The sequence below is a fragment of the Delphinus delphis genome, chromosome 2 (genome assembly GCF_949987515.2).
Source record: "Delphinus delphis chromosome 2, mDelDel1.2, whole genome shotgun sequence".
In the NCBI taxonomy this organism is placed as follows: Eukaryota; Metazoa; Chordata; class Mammalia; order Artiodactyla; family Delphinidae; genus Delphinus; species Delphinus delphis.
In genome coordinates this window covers 163,470,304-163,497,748 of record NC_082684.1, presented here as the reverse complement: position 1 = coordinate 163,497,748, position 27,445 = coordinate 163,470,304, and the positions used below count along the sequence as shown (strand labels likewise).

At 35.8% G+C, this 27,445-nt stretch overlaps 1 protein-coding gene across 1 annotated transcript in view; it reads right to left on the bottom strand.

Annotated features, from left to right (window-relative positions):
• PLXDC2 (plexin domain containing 2) overlaps positions 1 to 27,445 on the bottom strand; it is a 407,678-nt gene that overhangs the window by 124,411 nt on the left and 255,822 nt on the right. The window contains exons 5-6 of the mRNA XM_060006184.1: positions 15,930 to 16,052; positions 2,636 to 2,754 (exon numbers count right to left, since the gene is read on the bottom strand). Coding sequence (XP_059862167.1) covers positions 2,636 to 2,754; positions 15,930 to 16,052 — 242 coding nt within the window. The remainder of the gene's footprint in view (positions 1 to 2,635; positions 2,755 to 15,929; positions 16,053 to 27,445) is intronic.

The following is a 27,445-nucleotide window of genomic DNA, read 5'->3' as shown; positions in this document are numbered from 1 at the left end:
AATCAGAATTTTTCTTCTCACTCATGTAAAATATAATAAAATAAAACAAAGCTGGCATTAATCAGTTAAAAGCAACTAATTAGAGTAAGAACTGCACTTACCTTCCAACCTATAACTTTGCTTCGGTATATTTAATCTGAATAGGAATACAAAATTATACTCCTTATATTCTTAGGGTCTTACAATTTCATTAGCTCTATAGCTTAATTAGGAATACTTCTCCTGACTTTATGGGACTGTAATTGTGTAATATATGGGAGTCATACAAAAAGATTACTAAACACCAAACATTAACAAATACTTATTGGAAAAACACAAATGAGAAATAGATTTGTGACTTGTTTTACATAATCTCCTTGGGAAAGAAAAAAATGTTGAGGTATTTTGGGGTCACCACATTAAGGTTTTTTGTTCTGGATTTGTCCTTAACTAGCTCTGTAAACTCAAGCAGGTCATTTAACCTTTCTGATTGTCTGCTTAGCTATAAAATAAATAAATATAAATAAAGATAAAATAAAGATAAATTGTGTATGATCTAACTCCATAATTAAGCCACACACATTCATTAAACACCTTTTATGTGCCAGTGCCTTTGTACAAGGCTAAGAATATTAAGAATATAAGTTACTGTTGAAGAATTGAAAACTATGATGTATGTGAAAGCACTTTGTCAAGGATAATACGTTATGTAATGATAATACATCAATTACATAATATTTATGTAATTGAAATTATAAATATTTTTCTAGAAAGGCCAGGAGCACCTAGCTCTCACCTCAAATGCATGGGGATCCTTATTGTGGCAAATTTTACACATAGAAATTTGCCTCAGCAAAATAAAATACATGACAGTTATCAGGAAGCAAAGAGGTAGAATAGGAAATAAGTAACCGTTTTTTAACCAGGACAGAGAGGCAAATAATAAAGTAGTGATTTCTTTAGAACTCTAAATTCAGAAGGACTGATAGTCTGGAAATATTAAGAAAGTGTTAAAATTGCCTGTCAGCTTAATATTCTCATGACAAAACAGGAAAACCATAATGGAAAATTTCTCTTTGATTAAATAAAGAAAAGAAAAGGACATTTTAAAAATACCAACCTCACTACAAAGAGAGAATAGGAAAAATAAACTGTTACTCTGCAATGTGAGACACCCATTGAGAACAGTATAAATAAAGATGACAATTTTGATAATAAAGACTAGCGAGAGAGACCACAGTAAGAACACAAACCTCTGTTTTGACAAAGCCTGCAATTAGTGAGATTTTAGATTCTAGACTTACTGACTCTGCCTCTTTCCAGAAATTTTACCACTGTTGGTTAAAATGTTGAAAATAATATTCCATAACATCATTCCGCAGTCCCAGCAATACACTAGATTACAATGAAAACTAGAATGAGTCCCTTTGAGCAATACTGTCTCAGCTTCCAGGGAGTGTGATATAAGGATATGGTGGGCTATGATACCAAAACATAGCTCTGGATAAGGAAGCACCAAGCAGAAATGGATCTTGCATTATATTCTGTGCATACTATTGCCCCAAGTAAATGAGTAATTCCACACGGAAGAATTCTTCAAAAGAGTGGAAACATTTAACATGGTTATGAGATTTCCAAAAGTTGGCCTATTGAGTTGAAATACAACCATCCCTCACTTTATAGAAAAGATAGATTTCAGAAGACACGACCAAAGCGAGTCCTTTTTAAATTGCCAGCATCTTTTTAATAGCCAGGGATTCATTTCCCAAGGGAAAAATAACCCTTCAATTGAAAATAAGATGTTGAGTCTGTATTATAAATACCCATTAATCCATGGGTTAATAATGCCCATTATCAATTCACATTGTGACTACTGACTGCCTAAAACATCACATCTGATATATTATTCTTATATTCTTTATTTTCTTCCCCCAAAGTTTAGGTTGTCTAATAGACCTTAATTACACTGTCAATAGAGTTTTAAGCCAAACATGCTATTATTCTAATTTAGACGTTCTGTAAATTAAAGGCTACAATTTAGTCAATTTCCATTCCCTGTCAATTTGGTAAAATGAAACAAACTAAGTTTAAATTTCTTTATTCTGTCTGTCACTTTGATCTCTAATTAATCTTTCCTATCAGGTGGCAATAAACATTGGCCAAAGGGATTGTGGACTCAGCTGTCGTGGAATACTTTCAGTATTGGGTCATTGAGCCACACAAGACTTCATGTCTATTAACACTTTTGAAATTATAGCCAAAAAATGTCAAAGAAGTTGACAAGGCAAAAACAAATAAATAGTATAAATATAAGTAATCAGATTTAGATAAAAATCCTTCCAAATTGGAAATATTTTTTCTTAGAGATATTTCATTATACTACCACAAGAATATAATTATTTAATAATTTTATGAAACTCATGGGTCAGAATGCCAAGGATATCAGAATGCAAAATAAAACAAAACCCAAAGAATTAACAATTAGTGCTACTCGGTAGATTTTAAAAATTGCATTTTTTTCAATAAAGCAAAAGAAACCAACAGGTGAGAAAATGATCTGAGGTTCATGACTGTAAAATGTCCTTTTCTTGACACTTGGAGGAAAAGATAGAGAGGTCAAGTCAATAGGGAAGGAGATTATCAGTACATTACTTACTTCCTTATATCCGAAGATGATGCGTCCATCCATGAGGAGGGTTGCTTGGAATGTGAAGCTTCCCAGGTTGTAATTATCCTGGAGATGTACGTGGTCCCACTGGACAACAAGCGCTGTGCCTATAAACCCCATTGGAACAAAAGAAATGCAGTCAGAAAAATGTATCAATCAATTCTGGTGGGAATCTTCACAAATCATGGATCTAACCTTCACATCTAGTAGCTGTGCTGCTTGAATTTTACATAGTTAACTGGATTTCTGTTACTGACATAGCATTTGGGATACTTTTAAAGAATTGAGTATTCTCTAAATATTTGGTAAAATCTAACCTCATACTGAGGTTAATATTGAGCCCAGTATGGGGGAATTTTGCCTGAGGAAGTCCATTAATGTTAATGGGTACTGTCTGCTTAAATTTCCATGAGCCACTTTCAAAATGCAACCCAAGTGGCTTGAATGAACTTCAAATACATTTGACAAATGCTGAGAGAGAAAGGAACACATTCAGGGAAGCTAGAATAAGACTTGAAAATGTCTATTTCGTACTTAGAATTATACACTTCCATATGCTAAAGAAATTTCTTTAACACTCATGGGAATTCTCCTCTTCAATTCACAATGTCTGCATTTCTTTGTTGTACTGCTTCTAAAAGGTTGCAAGGTAGCTTATAGGGCCTCAGGCTAACATTTCTGAAGCCCCTTTAAGTACACTGGGATGAATCTTCAGTGCTATATATCATATTCTGATGAGTCAACCTGCCAGTGTTTATTATAAAAGTATTAACATGAAACAGTAATTGAAACACAGTTTAATAGCCACCAATGAGAATTTATATTTTGTTTTGTTTTGTTTTCATCAGTGTTTCTCTTTTAGGTTTTATTTATATTTATTTATTTATTTTACTGGGGTACATATAGTTGTTTTACAATATTGTGTTAGTTTCTACTGTACAGCAAAGTGGAGTTCCCTGTGCTATACAGCAGGTTCTCATTAGTTATCTATTTTATATGTATTAGTTAGTGTACATGTCAATCCCAATCTCCCAACTCATCCCACCACCCCTCTTTCCCCGCCTTGGTGTCCATACGTTTGTTCTCTACATCTGTGTCTCTATTTCTGCCTTGCAAACAGGTGCATCTGTACCATTTTTCTAGATTCCACATATATGCGTTAATATACGATACTTGTTTTCTCTTTGTGACTTACTTCACTCTGTATGACAGTCTTTAGGTCCATCCACGTCTCTATAAATGACCCAATTTTGTTCCTTTTTATGGCTGAGTAATATTCCATTGTATATATGCACCACATCTTCTTTATCCATTCGTCTGTCAATAGACATTTAGGTTGCTTCCATGACCTGGCTATTGTAAATAGTGCTGCAATGAACATTGGGGGTGCATGTGTCTTTTTGAGTTATGGTTTTCTCTGGGTATATGCCCAGTAGTGGGATTGCTGGGTCATATGGTAATTTTATTTTTAGTTCTTTAAGGAACCTCCATACTGTTCTCCATAGTGGCCGTATCAATTTACATTCCCGCCAACAGTGCAAAAGAGTTCTCTTTTCTCCACACCCTCTCCAGCCATTTATTGTTTGTAGATTTTTTGATGATGGCCATTCTGACTGGTATGAGATGATACCTCATTGTAGTTTTGATTTGCATTTCTCTAATAATTAGTGATGTTGAGCATCTTTTCATGTGTTTGTTGGCCATCTGTATATCTTCTTTGGAGAAATGTCTATTCAGGTCTTCTGCCCATTTTTTGATTGGGTTGTTTGTTTTTTTAATATTGATCTGCAAGAACTATTTGTATATTTTGTAGATTTTTGTCTTTTGATTCGTTTGCAATTATTTTCTCCCATTCTGAGAGTTGTCTTTTCATCTTGTTTACGGTTTGCTTTGCTGTGCGGAAGCTTTTAAGTTTCATTAGGTCCCATTTGTTTATTTTTGTTTTTATTTCCTACTCTCGAAGGCAGGTCAAAAAAGATCTTGCTGTGATTTATGTCAAAGAGCATTCTTCCTATGTTTTCCTCTGAGAGTTTTATAGTTTCCGGTCTTACTTTTAGGTCTTTAATCCATTTTGAGTTTATTTTTGTGTATTGTGTTAGGGAGTGTTCTAATTTCATTAACTGACACTGTTTATTCTTTTTTATTTTTTTAAGAAAACAAATGAGCAGCTAAGATGTTTGCTTAGCTCTAAGTATTGGATTTTCTAACCTTTTAAAAAGTCTTGTTGCCAAAAAATGACATACAGAAATGAAACTCACAGAACTAAGAGAGCATAACTTATCTCCCAGGTCAGTAAGTATATGATTAAAAAGAAAAAAAATCAATATTGCATGACAGAGAGCTTTTGGGTTAGTGAAGATGTGGAGATGCTAGGAGAGTAGAGTGCCCAGGAGGGCATGTATGCTCCATACCCTTTCGCATGTAACTTGCCCTATACGTTTCTTCTGTCTGATTTCCTGAGTTCATTCCTGTACCAGGTGATTGGAGTAGACCAGAACACTGTCATTACTGTGTTTTTGAGTATAACTTAATGCTGAGATCTTTTGACCAAGATGGCAGCATAGGAGGCTCCTGACTTCCCCTCTTCCCATGGATACACTGAATGTACAGCTACACAAGGAGCAATTTCCTTTGAGAGAAATCCAAGATTAGCTGAGTGACTGCTATACATGAGGCAACTGAGAAAATACCCATAATGAAAGTGCACACATCTAGGTGCTTACTGTGATCCTCTGGAGCCCAAAAGAGCCAGTGGGTACTTCCCCTACCTTGTTCCTTTGGCTCAGTCCAAGGATAAAACCAAGTCACCAGCATCTCTCTGGAAGGAGCTTGCACACATGTCTGGCACCCAGCTTTTGTGGCTGCCACCTGAGGACAGGCCCCCAGGTCGTCTTGCTCTGAGAGACAATGGGGTTTGCATTCATGAGTCCCACAGGACTGTAGCACACAAAGAAGCAATTGTTAATAGGCACACCTGTGAGCACTTGCATCTCTTGCATTGGCTATCCCCTCAAGGCTCAGTAGAGAGGGAGCAGACAAAATACCTGTCTCCCAGTTCATCCCTGGAGAGGATTTGACTGCATACTTTTCCAGTATGCTGCTGCCTGAAGGACTGCCAACAAATCTAGGTGCTGACTGCGATCTTCCCCTTTGGGAAACTGATGGCTCTTGGCACACCCAAAACTACTGGATGCCACTGAGAACAAAGATGGTGCCTTGAACAATCACAAAGGTTTGAAAGACAACCAGGAGCTTGAGCTAAGCTGATTGATGAAGTTCATGTTGTATAGAAAACCACTCTGACAAGACTGGAAGAGGTAGCTATTTATCTGATGTACAAAAACTAACAGTGAGTAAAGAAAAATGAAGAAACAGGGGAATATGTTCCAAACAAAAAACAAGATAAATCTCTAAAAACTGATCTTAATGAAACAGAAGTAAGTGATTTACACAAATGAGTTCAAAATAACAGTCATAAGTATGCTCACTGGACTTCCCTGGCAGTCCAGTGGTGAAGATTCTGTGTTTCCATTGCAGGGGCCACAGGTTTGATCCCTGGTTGGGGGACCAAGATCCCGTATGCCACACAGTGCAGCCAAAAAACAACAAAAAAAAAGATGCTCACTGAGGTCAGGAGAGCAATGCATGAACAAAGTGAGAATTTCAACGAAGAGACAGAAAATATAAAAAGTACTAAATAGAAATCATAGTACTGAAGAATACAATAACTGACTGGAAGTTTTAATAGAGGGGTTCAACAACAGACTATATCAAGTAAAAGAAAAGATCAATGCACTTGAAAACATATCAGCAGAACTGATCCAATTAGAGGAGCAGAGAGAGAACAAAAAGAATGAAAGAGAGTGAAGGTAGCTTAAGGGACATATGGGACACCATCAAGTAGACCAATATTCACATTATAGGGATTTCAGAATGAGAAGAGAGAGAGAAAGGGGCAGAAGGATTATTCAGAGAGGACTTCCCAGGTGGTGCAGTGGTTAAGAATCTGTCTGCCAATGCAGGGGACACGGGTTCGAGCCCTGGTCTGGGAAGAACCCACATGCCTCAGAGCAACTAAGCCCATGCACCACAACTACTGAGGCCGTGTTCTAGAGCCTGCAAACCACAACTACTGAGCCCATGTGCCACAACTACTGAAGCCCGCATGCCTAGAGCCTGTGCTCTGCAACAAGAGAAGCCACCTCAGTGAGAAGCCCGCCCACCACAACGAAGAGTAGCCCCGCTCGCCGCAACTAGAGAAAGCTTGCGTGCGGCAATGAAGACCCAACGCAGCCAAAAATAAATTAAAAATAAAATGATTATTCAAAGAACTAACGGCTGAAAACTTCCTTAACCTGGGGAAAAAAACAGACATCCAGATCCAGAAAGCTCAAAAATACCAAAAAAAGATGAATCATAAGGGATTTACACTGAAACACATTAAAATCAAATTATCAGAAGTTAACAACAAGGAAAGAATCTTAAAAGCAAGAAGAGAAAAGCAATTTGTTATTTACAAGGGAAATTTTAAAGACTGTTAGTAGATTTTTCTGCAGAAACCTTGCAGGCAAGAGAGAGTGGGGTGAGGTATTCGAAGTGTTGAAAGAAAAAACCTGCTAACCAAGAGTACTTTATTAAGCAAAGTTGTTCTTCAGAATTAAAGGAGAGATAAAGAAATTTCCAGACAAACAAAAGCTGAAAAAGATCTTTACCACTAGACCAGACTTATAAGAAATGTTAAAGGGAGTTCTTCAAGCTAAAATGAAAGAATGCTAGTAAGTAACAAGAATTATATATATAAAAGAAAAACTCCCTGGTAAAGGTCAATATATAGTTAATTCAGAATACTTATAATGGTGGTGGAAAAATCACTTATAACTCTAGTATAAAGGTTAAAAGACAAAAGTTTTAAAAATAACTATAACTACAATAGTTTGTTAGTGGATATGCAATATAAAAAGTTATAAATTGTGATATCAAAAACATAAAATATGGTGGAAGGTGTAAAAATGTAGAGCTTCTGTCTGAGTTTGAAGTTAGTTGTTATCAGCTTAAAATTGATTGTATAAGATATTTTATGTAAGCCTCATAGTAACCACAGATCAAATACTTACACACAGAAGATAAATACAATGAATTGAAGCATATCACTACAGAAAATCAAATCACAAAGGAGAGTGAGAGAAAGAAAGGAATAAAGGAATTACAAAACAGCCAGAAAACAGCTACCAAAATGGCAATAGTAAACCATACCTATCAATAGTTACTTTAAATGTAGATGGACTAAATTCTCCAATCAAAAGACACAGACTGGGTTAAGAGTTTAAGAAAAAGACTTAACTATATGCTGCCCACAGACACTCACTTCAGTTTTAAGAACACACGTAGATTAAAAGTAAAGGTATGGAAAAAGATTTTCCATGCAAATGGAAACCAAAAGAAAACAGAGGTAGGTATACTTATGCCAGAAAAGTAGACTTTTAAGCCAAAACTTTTAACAAGAGACAAAAGAAAGATCATTATTCAATAATAAAGAGGTCAATTCATCAAGAGGATATTAACAACTGTAAATGTTTATAAATATTTATGTATCCAATCATAATACCTAAATATATAAAGCAAATATTAATGGATCTAGAGGCAGAAAGAGACAGCAATACAATAAAAATAGGGAACTTCATATCTCACTTTCAACAATGGATTGATCATTCAGACAGAAAATCAATAAGGAAACATTGGACTTAAACTACATATTAGAGCAGGTGAACCTTACAGAAATACATAGAACATTTCATCAAACAGCAGCAGAATGCACATTTTACTGAAGTGCACATAAGACATTCTCCAGGATAGATAATTTTTTTAGGCCACAGACAAGTCTTAACAATTTTAAGAGGCCTGAATTCATATCTGGCATCTTTTCTGACCAAAATGATATAAAACTACAAATTAACAGCAGAAGGAAAACTGGAAAATTCACAAATACATGGAGATTAAAAAATATCCTCCTGAATAACCAATGGGCCAAAGAAGAAATCAAAAGGGAAATCTAAAAATATCTTGAGATAAATGAAAATGGAAACAAAACATAAAACTTAAGGGATTCAGCAGAGGCAATTCTAAGAGGAAATTTATAGAGATAAATGCCTATATGAAGAAAAAAGAAAGATCTCAAAAAGCAACCTAACTTTACACATCAAGGAACTAAAAAAGAAGAACAAACCAAGCCCAAAGTTAGCAGAAGAAAAGAATATCAAAGATCAGAATGGAAATAAAAGAAATGGAGACTAAAAAGATCCATTAGATAGATATCACTAGAATGATAGAAAAGATCATTGAAACTAAGAGCTTTCTTAAGATAAAAAATTTGACAAAACTTTGGCTAGACTAAGAAAAAAGAGAAAGTATAAATAAAATCAGAAATGAAAGAGGAGACACTACAACTGATAACACAGAAAACAAAGGACCATAAGAAACTATTGTACTATGAACAATCATATGCCAACAAATTGGACAACCTAGGACATATGGATAAATTCCTAGAAACATACCATCAATCAAGATTGAACCACAAAGAAACAGAAAATCTGAACAGACCAATTACTAGTAAGGAGATAGAATCAGTAATTATAAAAGTTCTGACAAAGAAAAATCCAGGACCAGATGGCTTCACTGGGGAACTTTACCAAACAGTTAAAGAAGAATTAATACCAATTCTTATCAAAGTCTTCCAAAATAGAGAAGAGAGAACACTTCCAAACTCATTTTTCAAGGCCAGCATTACCCTGATACCAAAGCCAAATGAGGACACTACAAGAAAAGAAACTTACAGACCAATATAGCCAATGAACATAGATGCAAAAATACTCAACAAAATCTTAGCAAATCATATTCAACAGTACATCAAAAAGATCATATACCATGATCAAGCTGGATTTATTCCTGAGATGCAAGGATGGTTCAACATGCACCAATCAATCAATGTGATATGCCACATTAACAAAATGAAGGATAAAAGTCATATGACGATCTCAATAGATGCAGAAAAAGCATCTGACAAAATTCAACATCCTCTCATGATAAAAACTCTTAAATCAGATATAGATAGAATGCATCTCAACAAAATAGAGTCCATATATGACAAGCCCATAGCTAACATCATACTTAAGGCTAACAAGATACTAAGCAGAAAGCTTTTCCTCTAAGATCAGGAAAAAGACAAGGACACCCACTCTCACCATTTTTATTCAACATAATACTGGAAATCCTAGCCAGAGCAATTAGGCAAGAAAAAGAAATAAAAGGCATACAAACTGGAAAGGAAGAAGTAAAACTGTCACTATTTACAGATGCCTGTATTGTATATAGAAAACCCTAAAGACTCCAAAAAAAAAAACTGTTAGAACTAATAAATAAATGAATTCAGTAAGGTTGCAGGATTCAAAATCAATATACAGAAATGTGTTGTGTTTCTATGTGCTAATAACAGACTATCAGAAAAGGAAATTAAGAAAACAATCCCATTTACAATTGCATCAAGAAAATACTTAGGAATAAATTTAACTAAAGGGGTGAAAGTCCTGTATACTGAAAACTGTAAGACAATGATGAAAGAAACTGAACAAGGCACAAATAAATGGAACGATATTTCATGTTCTTAGATTGGAAGATTTAATATTGTTAAAATTTCGATGCTACCCAAAACAATCTACAGATTCAATGCAATCCCTATCAAAATTCCAATAAATAGAATGAAAAAAATCCTAAAATTTGTATGGAACCACAAAAGACTCCAAATAGCCAAGCAATCTTGAGAAAGAAGAACAAAGCTGGAGGCATTATACTTTCTGATTTCAAAGTATATTACAAAGCTATAGTAATCAAAACAGTATGGCTTTGGGATTAAGGAAAAAAGACACATAGATCAATGGAACAGAGTACAGATCCCAGAAATAAATCCATGCTTATACGGTCAATTCATTTTTCAATAATGGAGCCAAGAATATACAATGCGGAAGAACTGTTTCTCAACAAACTGGATAACTGTGCTAGGAAAACTGGATAGCCACATGCAAAAGAATATACCATACACAAAAATCAACTCAAAATGGATTAAAGACTTGAATGTTATACCTGAAATGTAAAACTCCTAAAAGAAAACATAGAGGGTAAGCTCCTTGACATAGGTCTTGGTAATCATATTTTGTATTTTGTATTTAACACCAAAAGCAAATGCAACAAAAGCAAAAATAAACAAGTTGGACTACATCAAACTAAAAATATTCTGCACAGCAAAAGAAAACATCAACAAAGTGAAAAGGCAGCCTATGGAATAGGAGAAAATATTTGCAAACCATGTATCTAACAAGGGATTCTATCCAAAATAAATAAGGAACTCATACAACTCAATAGCAAGAAAACAAATAACCCAATTAAAATAGGGGCAAAAGACCTAAACAGCCATTTTTCCAAATAAGACATATAAATGGCCAAGAGGTTCATGAAAATGTGCTCAGCATCACTAATCATCAGAGAACTACAAATCAAAAGCACAATGAGACATCACCTCACACCTGTTAAGATGTCTATTATCAAAAAGACAAGAGGTAACAAATCCTGCACAGGATGTAGAGAAAACAGAACCCTTATAGTCTGTTGGTGGAAACGTAACTGGAACAGACACTGTGCAAAACAGTATGGAATTTCCTCAAGAAATTAAAAATAGAAAACTACCATATGATCCAGGAATCCCACTACTGGGTGTATACCAAAGGAAACAAAATGACTTCCTTAGAGAGATATCTATACTCTCTTGTTCATTGAAGCATTATTTAAAGTAGCCAAAGTATGAAAACAACTTAAGTGTTCATCTATGGATGAATGGATAAAGAATATGTGGTATACACACACACACACACACACACACACACACACACACATATATATACACTGAATATTATTCAGCCCCCAAAAGAATGAAATCCTGCCTTTGTGACAACATGGATGTATCTGGAGGGCATTAAGCTAAGTGAAATAAGCCAAATAGAGAAAGAGAAAAACTGCATGGTATCACATACATGTGAAATCTAAAAACAAAACAAAACAAAGACAGTTGACCTCAAAGAAACAGATTTTAGAATGTCGGCTGCCAGGGACTAGGGTCTGGGGGAAATAGAGAGATGCCGGCAAAAGGATACCAACTTTCATTTATACAATGAATAAGGTCTGAGGATCTAATGTATAACACGGTGACTACAGTTTCTAACACTGTACAATATAATTGAAATTTACTGAGAATAAAACTTAAGTGTTCCCACCCGAAAAGAAAAAAGGTACATATGTGAGGTGATGAAAATATTAATTAACTTGATGGTGGAAATTCTTTTGCAATGTATATATATATCAAATTATCACGCTATACCCTTTAAATATAGAAATCTATTTATTTCCTTGAGGTAAAACTTTAGAAGTAAAAATTTTTTTTTTTTTTTTTTACTTTTACCTTGGTACTTTTAGTTATATGCAGCACCCAAGACATACCCCTGTTGTAAGTGAAAACCCCGGTCTCTTCCTTCCACGGGCATCTCTGTATCTATACAACCATTTTTCTAAAAACTGGAAAAGGCAAGAGGACAATAATAGCCAGGAAACTTCCCATAATCGTAGAAGTAAAAGGGTTTTCTGATCATGAAATTCCTCCTAACAACCACTTCTTTTCTTTCACATGTGTTCACAACTCTCAAGCTCTAGTCTCCTTCTTACTCACTAATTTCTAATAGACACTTTGACGGTGCAGAGGAAACACTGAAATGGAGGGCAGATGAGCTAGACTTGTGTCCTGCCTCTAATACTCTGTGTGTGACCTTGGACACAATTAACCTGCTTGAACCTGTTTCTTCTACAACATGGGAGGAATAATTCTTGCCTTCTAGGGATTTCTGCAATCAATCAAAAAATACATAGTTTCCTCAAATTCTTTGTGCACAAGAGAGGTCTACCTAAATTGAGTAATTAAATGTTTTTAATGCAAATTCTGGTGATGATATTTTCAATACATTGTCAGTAGCAGACTTTTAAAAATAACACTAATTGTGCAAATATGTTTTATATTATGTAGTAGCACAGCTCCCCCAGCATTTAATTTAAATGGTTCTACTAGTAAGATTAGTTGAGTGTAAATGTTATCATTAAACTTTAAAATTAATTATATGTCTCTATCTTGTTTTATTGAATAATCAATATATCAAATTTTACCTTTTATTACAAGTTGCTGAATCTAAAACTTTATGGTCTGCAGGTTAGTGAGAGTGGCTTTTAGAGATACGATCTTGTATTTCTCTAAGCAGCGCCTTACTCACATATTGCTTCCTAGGTAGTACCTAATATACGAAGCAATTAGGTAAGTGAGCCAAAAAGACACTTTCTTTGGTCATCAGCTATGATGGAGAATAATCTGCCAAGAGCAATCCTTGGAATTCACCAAAGAGTTGGGTTAGTGTGGTGCATCTCTTGGCTTATGACGGACAATCCTACACTGTTTTTCTGATGATGGGCACAAAATCTAATGGTAAAGTTCTTCCTGGCAGAGCTGAAGTTGTAATTTAAGCTCATATAACAGACCACATGAGCTGCTGTACCATCCTATGTGCTTAATGGAACTGAGCAGTTGCAACTTAGTATCCTTAGGGTGATCAAACTGTCTAATCAGTAATGGATGCCAATTTCTTAATCTCCAAAATAAAAACAGGCAGGTAGGTTGATCTAGGGGCATTTAAGGTCACTACTAACTCCCAATTTTCTGATTCTGTGCTTGATTAGACTTCTGATCACTGCAAGACTTACGCTTTCTATTTGCTATTTATGAGCCACCAAATTATTTTTCTAATAAAAGGTTTAGTTTTACAACTTCTCTAGTTTTTGTGCATTAATATTCTGTGACTTCTAGGCTGGCTATAATATTTGGAAGCATCGTCTGATTTTTAAAATCTAGTGCTTTAATGCTTACAGAAATATTATCTTAGAAGAAATGTTCTAAACTGCTGTCTCCTCTAGAGAAGTTTTTGCTTTCCTAAAATGTTGAGTTTCCCATCCTTAAGCATTCCTTCAATGATCCTAACCAATCAAAGTTGGAAACATTTCAGTAAGTTGCTATGGTATAAAAGGACTTTGTGAAGATCCTTACAATACTGAAAGGTGCTTCAGTCATTTAATAAAACACAGGTAATTACTAGCTTTTATTATTATATTGTAAGAATGCAATATTCCCATTGGTTATCACACAGAAGATATTTCAATAAAGTAAAATACAGTAATTCTTGAGTATTCGTACTTTCACAACTCAGAATTAAAAATCATCTTACATACCTAATTTTTTTCATGTATTCATTCATTGAATAATTAATTATTGAGGACTGACTGTGTATTGAGTTCTTGTGCCAGGTATTGAAGAGAAAATAATTTCTTATAAATAGTCACAGTCCTAGTTTTTAAAGAATTTAGAATCCAGTTGAAGTGGCATACATTAATTTTTAAAAATCATTTAAATAAAAGTAAAATTTAAATATTGAGCTACCTAGGCACATGGGTGTGTGAGAGAGCATATGGGGAAAGAGACTTAATATGCTTTATGATTTTTTTTTTTTTTTTTTTTTGCGGTACGCGGGACTCTCACTGTTGTGGCCTCTCCCGTTGCGGAGCCCAGGCTCGGGAGGCGCAGGCTCAGCGGCCATGGCTCACGGGCCCAGCCGCTCCGCGGCATGTGGGATCTTCCCTGACCGGGGCACGAACCCGCGTCCCCTGCATCGGCAGGCGGACTCTCAACCACTGCGCCACCAGGGAAGCCCCTGCTTTATGATTTTTATGCTAACAGTCTAGAAACTTGGTCATCAGAAGCTTGTGGCCATGAGTAAATGTTCCCAACATCACCTAGTAAGTGACAAAGCTTGGAAAATACTCAACTTTCTTATTTACTTAGGGTAGATTCATTCTGTCTAGTAGGTCACGGGATAAGCTTCAGATAAGTTGCCCACTGTAGCTCTGACTAAAGTATACTTACAATCTACTTGTACATCTTTGGGCCTTAGTACCTCAGTTTTTTAAAGTGGGAGGACAGAGTATAACAGTTCTTAAAATAACAGAAGGAAATAATTATTATGGCTAACATTTAGTATTACTTCATATTGGATCCCACTTTGGTGTTATTCAAATTGTTTGAAATGCAGTTTTCAAAGTGTACATCTAAGTATGTTTAGTTTTCTTCCTCTTTTGCTATTTTGACCTGTAAAGTGGCTTTATCACACTGGTCAGATCTCTTTCAGCAAAATGATGTCATTTTCTGAAAGCCATGGTCACGAGTAAGTCTATGCTACCCCATAGTAATTTTCTTCCTTGCGCATTAAGGCAAGACAAGAGAAGAAATAACTCTGTTCAGGCCACATGCTTTCATTATTTTAAAAGATAAAATTGTCATTTGGGCAAATAAATACTATTTTTGTATTATAAAGAGAACAGAAATTTCTATCTTTAAGTTTCCAAAACAAACTCTTCTTTTCCTATAATTTCGTTTTCTACTAAAGTTACAGCTTTCAATAAGATGTAGACATGAAAATTCATTTATGTCTTTAGGACCTTACATTTCTTACTTAGATTTGAATGGTACTTAGTGACATATTCTAGGTCTTTTCTGACTATTTTATATGTCCCACAAAGAAATAGTAGGGATAGACTGTTGTCAGTTACTCTATTTAATATTTCAAAGTCAGGAAAACTTTTTTCTTAAGTGATTTTAATAACCCACAATCCTAGATTTTTAAAAGATGTGTTCATCTTATGGTACATATTATTCAAAAGTTTTGGAAATTTAATATCAATATATTATGCCACTTGCCTCTATCTGAAGATCAAAACTAACAAATTATCCTTTGTTTTTTTTAATAGGAGGGACGTATTGCAACTAGCATAAAATAAATGTATTTGCTTTGTTCGAGGCGTCGTTTACAGCAACTCATATATTATAGTGCTCAATACATGTTAATAAACATTTGCTGAATGAACAAATGAATGAATGAATAAACGAGTGACATTTAACCACATACTTTACTCCACATATTAACAGTATTAACAGCTGCAGTGTAACATTTGTCATCTCGGGGCATTTGTATCAAGCAGTTTAAAATTCCAGTCTACCCCCAAAAAACCCAAGGTTACTAAAATATTAATATGAATCTGATGATCAATGTTTATAAGTATACATTTAGTAAAAAATAGGCTAACCAATACATACCATTATCAAAATATCTGACCGTTGAATTTCTGGATACACTGGGATCAAAATTTGCCATTAAAGGTGCTATGTACTGTGTGGCTGTTAGCATTCGATGTACAACTTCTCCAGTGTATATGAAACCTATAATTAGAAAAGTAATAAATATGTTAAGAAAAAGTCCAGAAAATTTTAATTAAAATATCGCAACTCACCTTCAGTCACATTTCAAAAATAAAATATCATGGTAGCTAAAAAAAAGAAACATAATTAATGTCTTAATGTCTGATCAGCAATAGTTGAGTCTGGATTAGGTGACAAATTCCCATATGATTTGGTAGCACCTTGCAGACTGGTAAATCAGAAATCTATAGTATGTACAACTTTAATTGCAGGAAAGTGACTATTACCTGGAAGAGATTATTAGGCTGAAGAGGCTAGTATAGTACTATAAGTAATTCAAACATTAAATTTGCCTTTAGTAATCCCTTGTTATCTTAAACGCTAGTCAAACAGGCAAGTCCAGTTTACAAATGAATGTATTTTCATGCTGTTGAATTGCTTTTCTTAATCTCAGTTTAGGACATTTTAGAAATCACACATATGTATCTTTAATATTAAAATGAAGAAAATGTTTTGGACCATCTTTTCAAAGTTGAAAGGAGGCTAAACACTCATGGAAAAACTTCACATTTCTCAGATTGCTCAAGTAGCACTGTATCAAGGAGGTAAAGACTATATGTTTTCAGATAAGATGGTAAAATATTGATAATGCACAAATGCCTCTCTATTTAGAGAGTTATCAATGCCAGCCTATTCTAGCTGTTGGATAAGGAGAGCGAATTTACTATGGAGAACTTCGTCTTGAATTAACTTTCAGTACCTCCCATGTTACAACCCTACCCACTTTCAATTATTCACATTGGGTTTATTTACTTTGCGGATTATCCATGACAAATTGTTAATCCTATACTGGCTTCTTGCCTCCAAGGTCTTTAGCTGCCTAAAAGGAGAGTCAGCTCAGGGAATACCAACTAATTTTTCATATTAATCTAGGAAGTGCACAATTAAGAACATAAAAAATGCACACATGCACACATACATTATTACAAAATAAAATCCAAAGCAAGTTATTTGTGACAATGCAATTGTAATGTTTAGGCAATCGTAAGTTAACTACATATCTGGGGTTACTATAGATCATTTTTCTATTTCCATTAGAATTAATTTAAAAAGTGGGACTTTTTTTAAAACCACAAAATTATGTAGAATTTAAACTTCTAAAAGTGTAAAACTTTTATCTCACTTCATGGTCTGAATAAAGCTTTCATTGGCATATCACAGCCTTTATTGTTTCAAATTCTCAACTGTAATTTCTAGGTAAGTTATTGGAGAATTAAATCTGTAGTCATTTACTTTGAAATCAATTTCTGTCTTTCCAGCAATGTCGTCTTTCCTTTGAGTTCTTTTTTTTTTTTTTTTTTTGCGGTATGCGGGGCTCTCACTGTTGTGGCCTCTTCCGTTGAGGAGCACAGGCTCCGGACGCGCAGGCTCAGCGGCCATGGCTCACGGGCCTAGCCGCTCCGCGGCATGTGGGATCTTCCCGGACCGGGGCACGAACCCATGTCCCCTGCATTGGCAGGCGGACTCTCAACCACTGCGCCACCAGGGAAGCCCCCTTTGACTTTCTTTTTATTTTTCATCGCAGGCATAACTGAATCATAGCTATTCACCTTTAAAAATGATACTTAAACTGGTAAAATCTTTAGCATGTTTTAATCATCCATTACTCTTTGTTTCTCATTTGCCAAAAAATATCTTTCAAAATAAATTCCCTATGTCTTGAGCAGAACTTTGTACATTTGCAATTTCACGTAGCTCAAGTGTACTAAAAGATATTATGATAGGGTGGAATAGTCATTGCTTTTATTTGATTTCCCTGTAATTTTCAGAGCCATGCTCTCAACGTTCAAAGTCCAACATCATATCCTTAAAATTATAAAGATGAAGAGTGACTATTTTTCAGGGTCTACGATTTACTTCTTTTCTCCTATCCTCACCAGCATGCTTTTATATTCACCATTAATTTCACCATTAAAATGGATACAAAAATTCTATAAATATGATCTTTTAAGGAAAAAATTGAATTATGCTCTGAAAGTGTTCTTTCAGGGACAGTAACTCAGGATATTTATTCCCTTACTTTAAATTCTCCATGTATTAATAAGAGAAACTGATTTATTTAAAGAATAAAGAGGGCAGTAGTTCAAGGCAGTAAGATAATTTTAAATCAATACAAAATTCATTCACCAAAACAACTCTGTAAGAAACTGCAGCAGCAATTCCTAGAAAAACAGAATTGAAAAATGCAGAGCCATTAATGATTTCAGATACTTAATTATTACTATTAGTTTTTAAAATAAATAAGATTTATATTTATTTTTATAGATTTGGCAAAACATTATTTTCCATTCTATTGTATGTAACTCAGTCTTTCAGATCATGAGAATCATTTTCTGCTGCTTCCTCTCATCAGGAAAAAGTTTTCTAGAACTACAATTTCCCAAATTTTAAAGGTGAAGTCTCAAATTATTCCCAAAGAACTAAGTAAAATGATGGAAGAATTTGCTAATGTGTAAAAGTTATAATTACAACTCTTGATTCTTCTATTATTATAACATTAATATAAATTATAAGTACTAGTCCTATGAGTATTATAGCTGCTACAACTACTACTAACAAGAAAGTCTGCCACTACTATTAATCTGCTACCACTATTACTACCACCACCAAGACTAATGTGAAAAACAATCCAAGGATACAAAAACTCCACTACTCCACAAAATGAGTTTAATTTTGCTAATTCAGAGAATACTTCTTGTTTACTTAGCCGCATGAAACCCAATTCCTTCATTATCTTAGGTTAGCTCTTAGTGACTATGAAGTAAAATGCTTGATTGTAGCGATGGGCTCTACTGAGTTCTCCTTGCATTCCTAGGTTTTGAAAATATCATTTCAGCAGTGATTAATAACTGAGTAGAGAGAAACCTTACAGGCCTGCTGAGAGCAGGGAGGGAAGTGTAATCAGGTGTTGAATAAGAACCAGCTATGCAAAGTAAAGAGTCCTTTAATGGAATAAATCTTTTCCAAATCTTCAAAGGAATTCAGAGCTACCAATACCCCGTTTAGACATTTGTCTCTTTTCTTTAGTTGTCTTGGGCATGTCCAGTTGTACAGAAAAAATATTTCATTTTTCAATTTAGGCAACATATATTTACTGTTTTTTTCAAACTTGGCTGTAGCCATTTGAAGAGCTAATCACAAAATGTCTTTTACTCACTATGTGCTTCTAATTTAAATAGCACTCATCTACCTAGTCATAAGATGTGTAGAAAAGTGGTTATTACCCAGGTAATTTGGAACCCAGAAAGATACCTCCACTTAAAAGATCCAAATTAGAGAAGCAAATGTATTTTGTTTTTGAATTTCAAGTGATAGCTACACACTGCATTTCTCTTGCCTTCATGTGTAAACCTAAAGTCAAGTCCTGAGCTCAGCTGAAATTGACAGCTTTGCTCTTGCAACTGAAGGATCTCCTTGGGCTGTTTCTGTAGATGGTCTCTAGTCACTTGAATAATCTAGTTTTAAATCTGTAAACCTCATCAAGTCATTTGAGGATTCTATCATTGTAAGTCCTGGCATGAATAACCCTTGCCCAATCATTATATATTTATTAACCACAATTATATATTTACTAACTACAAATATTATTGTGATCATTGTGAAATTAACCAATATCTATATACCACTTTACCAATTACATTATTTTCATATATTTTCTTCACTGTATACTTATAATAACTTTGAAAGGAATTATTATTATTTCTGTTTATTAAGTGAAGCAGGTAATGAGGCTGGGTAATTTGCTTAAAGCCACATGGCTAGAATTGGTCTTCTGATTCCAAATTTTATGACCTCCTCACAATATACTTTAGAATTCATTATGTGTCCAGCACTAGATACGCTCCCTCACTGGATTTCATACTTAAACAAGGAGTTTGAGGGGGAAAAGACCTACCCTCTCTGTGAAAGCTCCACTGCCTCTACCTTGGAGCAGAGCGGCAGTCACCTTAAATCCTGCTACTTTTATTGTACTGCTCTTATTAACTGCAAATTGTACAAATAGAGTTAAAATAGATTCCTCCATCAAAATCCACCAAGTGACTCTCAAGTTGGTAGGTGAATGACGTATGATTAGGGAATATATTTGACGGTGAAATCAAATTATTTCCTAGCTGTGTGACATAAGTTCCCGACCTCTCTGTGGCTCAGTTCCCTAATCTGTTAAATGGAGGAGTAATATCTACATCATCGGGTTGTTATGATGGCTGAATGAGTTAATACGTTAAAAACACTCAAAGATAATGTTTAAAACAAAAAATTTGCAGAAAGAAAATCAATTAAATTCTATTTTTCACCCCTTGAAGCCTTTTCTGCCTAATGCCTAATAGTTGATTAGACCTGCACTAGGATGTTTATATAACATCAAAATTGTGCTTCAGACTCAAACGATATGATACGTGTTTCGTTGCATTATTCCAATTTCGGTTAAGGTGTACCATTGAACCCAACTACAAGACAACAGGTAATAAAACAGCCTTAATGTCCAAAGTTCTACACTTATGTAGATATATGTTTCCTTACATTCTGATGGAATAGCACCTTGTAAAAATATCAACCTCCTATTGGTTGCAAATGGTTGTTTCATTTAATTGAAAGTGTCACAGTTATGAAGGAAGCATGAAAAGGCTATAATTTCCTGTGAAACTTTAATGTGTAAAGAGCTACATAAAATATTCTACTTCATCATCTTTCAGTTGATATTTTTGACCCCAGAGGAAAGGTTGGATCTGATGGGTAAGCCTGTAGGGCAGTGAACACTTATATTTAAATGCTGCCTTTAGAATACAAATGACAATGGTGTATGCAATTGTTGCCACCTTTATGACATGTGTACCATGACCCCTACACATTAATCAAATAGATCTGAAATTTATAGTCTTTTATCCACGAAGATTTGGAGAACGGATTCCTCATACTGATCCTTCCGTAACCTTATATATGACCTGTCCCATCTCTATGCATGAAGAACTGAGTTGTTTAACTGGGTGTTGTTTGTGGTTATTGTTTTATCAGTTGCTCTGTGTTTGTGGTGGACAACTTGCTCGAAGCAAACGAATGCAGTTTGAGCATAATTCAACTTACATTTTGCACAACTGTATAAATGCTATAAACTAGCCCCTTTCAGACAAATACTTGTTTGTAATTCAGTTAGCCTTTTAAACAAAACCACATGTGGCAGCAACTGCTAATTTGAAAATTAAAAGTTGTGGCAAGTTATCTGGTAACTGTCTGCCAGCTGCAACTGTACAATGAATGACGGGTTTCATGTAACAGGCTTCCTCTGGACAAAATTGTTGCTAGTAGACCACATAGTTCACTGTGAGGATATTGGTGTGTACTTGCAACTTAGACAGTTAAAGAAAAAAACAGAAGCATTTCTGAAGTTCATATGAACTTGCTAACCACTGGCTCCTAGGAAGCAACCTATACTCTTGTCAATCACCAAATACCTTTCCTTTACAATTCCAACCAGGTGTCAAGGTGTCAATCATATTTTATACATTGAAAACTTATATATGTCAAAACATATCACATCTCATAGACTCCTTTATCCTATTGGCTTAAGGCCACAATGGGGACTACAAATCACAACAGTCACCCTCTGGGGGAAAAAAGCAACCAGTGACAACTTGGTTATTGGCTGCAAATTATGTTCATGAAATTACCAATATAAAATTTATGTTGATGATATAAAGTGCCTCTCTCCAACTCCAGAAGGAAAGGACAGGAGCCAGAATTATGTAGGTGAGGAAAGGAAGAGAGACAAAAATCCATAACTTCTTTCATTTTCATTTTTAACTATTAACAAAATTGTTGCCTGTAGTTCTTGCCTTCTCCATCTTATTTCTTATAAGAGGCAACTTATTTCTTCTTTCTTTCTTATTCAAATAAATAATGTAACATGTTCTTAACTCATGTTAATTCTTAGTTGTTACGGTCAACAGTTCCCGTCTTCCCTCTGTTCTAAAGGCTTCTGATTATCTGGGATTTCCAGAGAGGGGTCCTCTCACGCTGCAGACAGTGAATGGCGCCCCCAGGAGTTGGGTAGTGCATGACCTACGTGCTTTTCATGGAGGCACTGCACTGCTCCTTTTTACCTGAAAATCAAGTCCATCCCCTCTGTCCAGATGGATCCGGGTACTATATTTTGAAAGCCTTACTCTTGCAAGGGGGAGAAGGGGAGGGTTGCTTTGAATGACTTATGGCCCTAGACTGAGGATTCAGGGATCCTGTTGTCAAATGCTGGACTTACATGTAGCAGCCAAATTATAGTTGGGAGTTAGTCCCTATACCTGAGGTCTGCTTGGTTTGGGGCATGCTGTCCTGTGTTTGCAAAGCCTTTATCTCAAATCCTACTTAGTACCTTGAACCTTGCTCCTTGTGTGCAGTTTTTCTAGAAGACAACCACTTTTATTTCCTGACCTATAAATATCGGCTCCCCTGGAATTTCTGCCCATTTACCGGAACCTAAATAAACCCTTCGGGAAACCACCTAGAACATCTCTAGGTTATCAGCTGGGCTTCCATCCAGGCTCTGTCCTGCTCTAGAGAAAGGAGCTCATGTCTTGCTTGGCTTTCATTCCATCTCCAGGGCTCCCCACTACCATGAGGAACAATGAAAACTGTCCCTTCCTTTTCCAAGGACTTAAAAACTCTCATTGAAATCCATTTTTAAATGTCTGGAAACAGCCCTGGAAGGAAGATGACTAAATGTAATGAGAGGCCACCTTCAGGTAGCCTCTGCATCATCAGACCTTACTGTATTTATTGAATACTCTGAGTACTGCATGTCCTACTTTATAAATCAGGTAAATTTAAAGTAAAAACACAGTGGGAGAAAACCTCATTTAGATTCTTGCCTAGAATTTCAGTCTATCTAGCCTCTAGTTTCCAAAACCAATTTTATTCTATATTTTTTAAAAGATGACTAGACTTTTCCACCTTTATTCCTCCAGAAATGTTTTCATTTTCCATTATTGTTTACACATCCTAGGAGAGAGAGAAATCTCATCCCCAAGTTTTAGCAAAATCCATCCAAGTCATTAGGTGTCTTGAACGGACTGACAGTCCCCTCATTGTCCTGCCCTTTTCAGTGCAAGAGAAATATCATTCATCTAGACCGGAAAGGAGCTACCGGAAAGGAGGGCTTTGCTTCTCAAAGATGGCCATCTGCCTTGCACCACCAGTCCCAAACCGAACGCCTGTTCCTTCCTTTTTTCTCCAGCTTAACTGAAATATCCCAAATGTCTCAATGGGCTTGGGTTTTTACACCTTAGCCATGAGCTTATACATCCAATCTAGTGTCTTATATACTATTTCAGATGGATATATAGATCATATGTAAACAGGTTGTGTGTAAGCATAGTGTGTGTATATATATATATATTATATGTAATAAACATATTGTGTATGTATATACATATATATGATTATATGTGTGTGTATATATATATATATATATATATATATATATATGCATTTCTCTCCATGAAAAGGCAAAGTGTAATGGAAAGGCTCAGATTTGACTTTTTCATGTTTTACAAGCTGCACCATCCGATCTCATGTCATCACTTACTCTCACTGAGTTGCAATTTCTTCTGTAAAATTAGGCTAAAATGAACTGCCTTTTAAACAACACTGCTGTGTGCATTAATTGGTGAAAAAGGACTCTACAAATGTAGCTGCAATTCCACCATTCAGCACATATATATCGAGCATCTGCATTGCTCTGACATCGTTTTAAAATCAGAGCCCTGTGGCGGCTCCCTCTGCAGTTGCACTGATTTCTCTCCTCTTGTGCTCTTGATTGCTGCAGTCCTGTGCTCAGGATCAAACTTCTGTGGTATTTTCAATCTCCTTGAGACATGTGCCCTTTTTACACTCTCAGAGTTGTGATCCTCACTCTATTTTCTCATATGTTTTAGTAGTTCGGTCCTGTAAGGAGATGAGTGCTCAGTGAGAGGGGCAAAATTGCCGTAACAGAAGAGCGTTGGCCCAATTGTATATTCACATCACACACTTTGTGCTTTGTACCTTCAATGTGCCCTATAATTTGAACACCCAAAACACTAGACGCTGAAAGAAAAACTCTATTCAAGAAAAGAAAGGATTTATATTTGGCTTTGTTTTTATATACATATGTGTGTGTATTGTGCGTGTATACACGCATATATACACATATATGTACATGCACACATATATTATATGTACATACATATATAGAGAGAGCATCTTAGAGTACATAGATTTTGTAAATCAATACAAAACAGATAATAGAGTGTCTTAAAATCTGAAGCACAATAAAATCCAATCAGCTTACTTCTTTTGAAAGCATTTTAAGCATGATTTTACCCATTTTGCTGATCCCGTTGCACAAGCCCATCAATATCTTAGTTAACGCCCACTGGATCGAGCTTTTAAAAAATGCATTTATTTTCACAGATATAATGTACTCTTACATAAAATTTATCAACTCTATTTTAGGAAACACTGTAATTACTGAGAGCAGTGAGAGATTAAAAGAAGCCCTAAGACCTTTTCACATCTATAATAATTCCAATATTTCTCTCCCAACTCTTTCCCTCACGCAAAATGAAAAAATAAACAACCAAAAGAAATCAGATTCGTTTATTCAGGGTCATCTCTTCCTAGTGTTGGCTAGGGGAGAGTTTATTAGGATATATATTCTTCCACCAGAGAGAGTTACTATACAGAACTACTCGTATTCATTCGGGATATGGTCATTGAGGCAAAAAAGAGTAGAATTTGGTTAGAATTACCATTTATTTCACAAACTAGATTCTAATTCAAATGTTAGAGATTCTACTTCCTATAACCTTACTGTGAAAAAATTTGACGGAATATATTTATTTGGATCAAAATGCCGATAAAGCATTTTCCTTGACCTTGGGAGTCACTGCAAAAACTGCTTAGATTCTACAATTCTTAAGCATGTATTCAAGCATTCATACACATTCAACTATGGATATTTTGTGATGTTCAACCAATTTCTATTTGTTTTTCTTTTGTTTGTTTTGTTTTGTTTTTGTGGTACGCGGGCTTCTCACTGTTGTGGCCTCTCCTGTTGCGGAGCACAGGCTCTGGACGCACAGGCTCAGCAGCCATGGCTCACGGGCCTGGCCGCTCCGCGGCATGTGGGATCTTCCCGGGCCGGGGCATGAACCCGTGTCCTCTGCATTGGCAGGCGGACTCTCAACCACTGCACCAGCAGGGAAGCCCTCTATTTGTTTTTATATGTGACTGTATTTTACCTCTTCTTACTTCATACATACCTCAGACAAATAGAATCTAAGCCATCAATCCCTAGATATCTGAAAATGTTACTTTTCTTGCTACTTTAATGAGACCTTATTTTTCTACTTCCTTCTCAACATTTTACTTCAATTATACTTAATATCTGACTATCCAACCAAAGGAAAGCAGTAGGAAATGGTACTGGCAAAAGTGGCTATTTACTTCTCATTTTACTCGACCTTTGACCAGAGTAATACTTACTGGAAACAGACAGAAATGGGTATGTAGCAAAAAAAAAAAAAAGGCAAACAATAGAACCACAACTCTGGGACCACCCAGAGTGAATGAATAATGCTACACCAGGTCTTAGGTTAACTGGTATGAGCAGTAGAAAAGGACCTTCCATGTTTAGTGGCAACATTTTATTGCCTCCCAAGGAAAATGAAAGAGATTCTTGTATTATTTTTTCAACACCTTTACATTCACATCTGCCAAAAAGGCTGGGGGAGCAAAGCTATCATCTTCTTAGGCTGAAAGAGGCACTTCTCAAAGGGGACCACGGGAAGGCATGGAAGCTATTCTGTAATTGATAACCTGGTTCTCTAACATGTAGCTTTTGTGGAAGAGCAGCAAAAGCTCGTATCTCAAATGTGCTTTTGTGTAACTGATTCAGACTGATCAGAACTGAAGGGATGAATTTTCTTTTATTTCACTTTTATGTCTGCTAAGGCAGAGAATGAAAAGGTTCGCCATGCTGGGAAGAATTCTCTCCCTGGACATCTATCCACAGGTCCTGGTCAGTGTGTGAATGGAGCAGTCAAAGTGGCTGCAGGTGAATTTGGCCTCGATGACATAACCCAGCCATAATAGGGCACCTCTCATATGTGACCAAAGTTCAACAAAACCAGGGCAAGCCTATATTCAATCAGACACCAGTTTTAAAGTAATACCTCTTTAAATATATTAAAATTAAAATGAATGATGTTTTAACCTTTCTACAAATTTGGGATATGGGAGGCCTGGGGAGAAATAGGCAAAATTTATTAGAGTTCATTGTTCAGGCTTTAACACTGTCATTGTCAGAAACCCTACTCAGGTACATAATGACCGTCAGCTCTCTCCTTCCTATTTAAATCTTCTCTCAGGAAGAATCTGAATTATTATGATGAATTATATTATTATTATTGATGGATTATTATCTACTACAGAGTGAATTGGCATATAATCTTTATCCCCTCTCAGGAGTATTTATATGTTATTTGAGGACGATGACCCTCCTTAAGCTAAAAAAATGGTTCTCTCCTGTTGCTACCAACAAAGGGCTGAAATCACTCCAGTGAGCGTCTACTCACTGCTGACCTTGGGTAGTGGGTCAGCACAGGTCCCCAACTAAACCTGTACCATCCTGCAAAAGGTGGAGGCTGAAATCGCATGAACGTGGGTCACCACTCTCCCTCAGGTGGCCACTGCCATCCTCTGTAGGCTCTGCAATGCTGGAGGTTTTTCAAGACTTGATACTACAACACAGTCTTACTGCAGGTGTCAGAGCGACATGGAGGCCCCTCTGGTTTATGGCTGCTACGCAGTGACTTTACAAAGAGTATACACAACCCCAATTTCATTAGATATGGCCATTTCAGAGAACCTTATATTTGAGGAGAAAGTGGTTAAAAAAAATTGCATTGTGGATTTGTTTTATCCCTTGTTAGCTAAGCCTTTAAGGATGTTGGGTCAATGCACTCATCTCTGCATACACGCTGCTTGGCTTGGCAGACTCTCTTGTATATAATAAATTGGTTTTCAAGAATGAGAATTGTTCAATCTCCGAACGCCACCACCTGACAAATAAAGCCCTCCATGCTTTGCACCTGACAAATAAAGGCCTCCATGCTTTGGTCACTGCCTGGCTCTTCGACTTTATCTCCCACCTCTCCTCCACACGCACCCTGGACTTCAGCTACTCACAGCTTTCTGTGGGTGCCATGGGTTTTATGCGCTTTCACATGCTACTTTTTCTGCCTGAAATACGCTTTTCTCCTTCTGTGCCCTGAAAAATCTTATTCATTTTCTAAGCTTCAATTTAAACGTCTCCTCTTGTG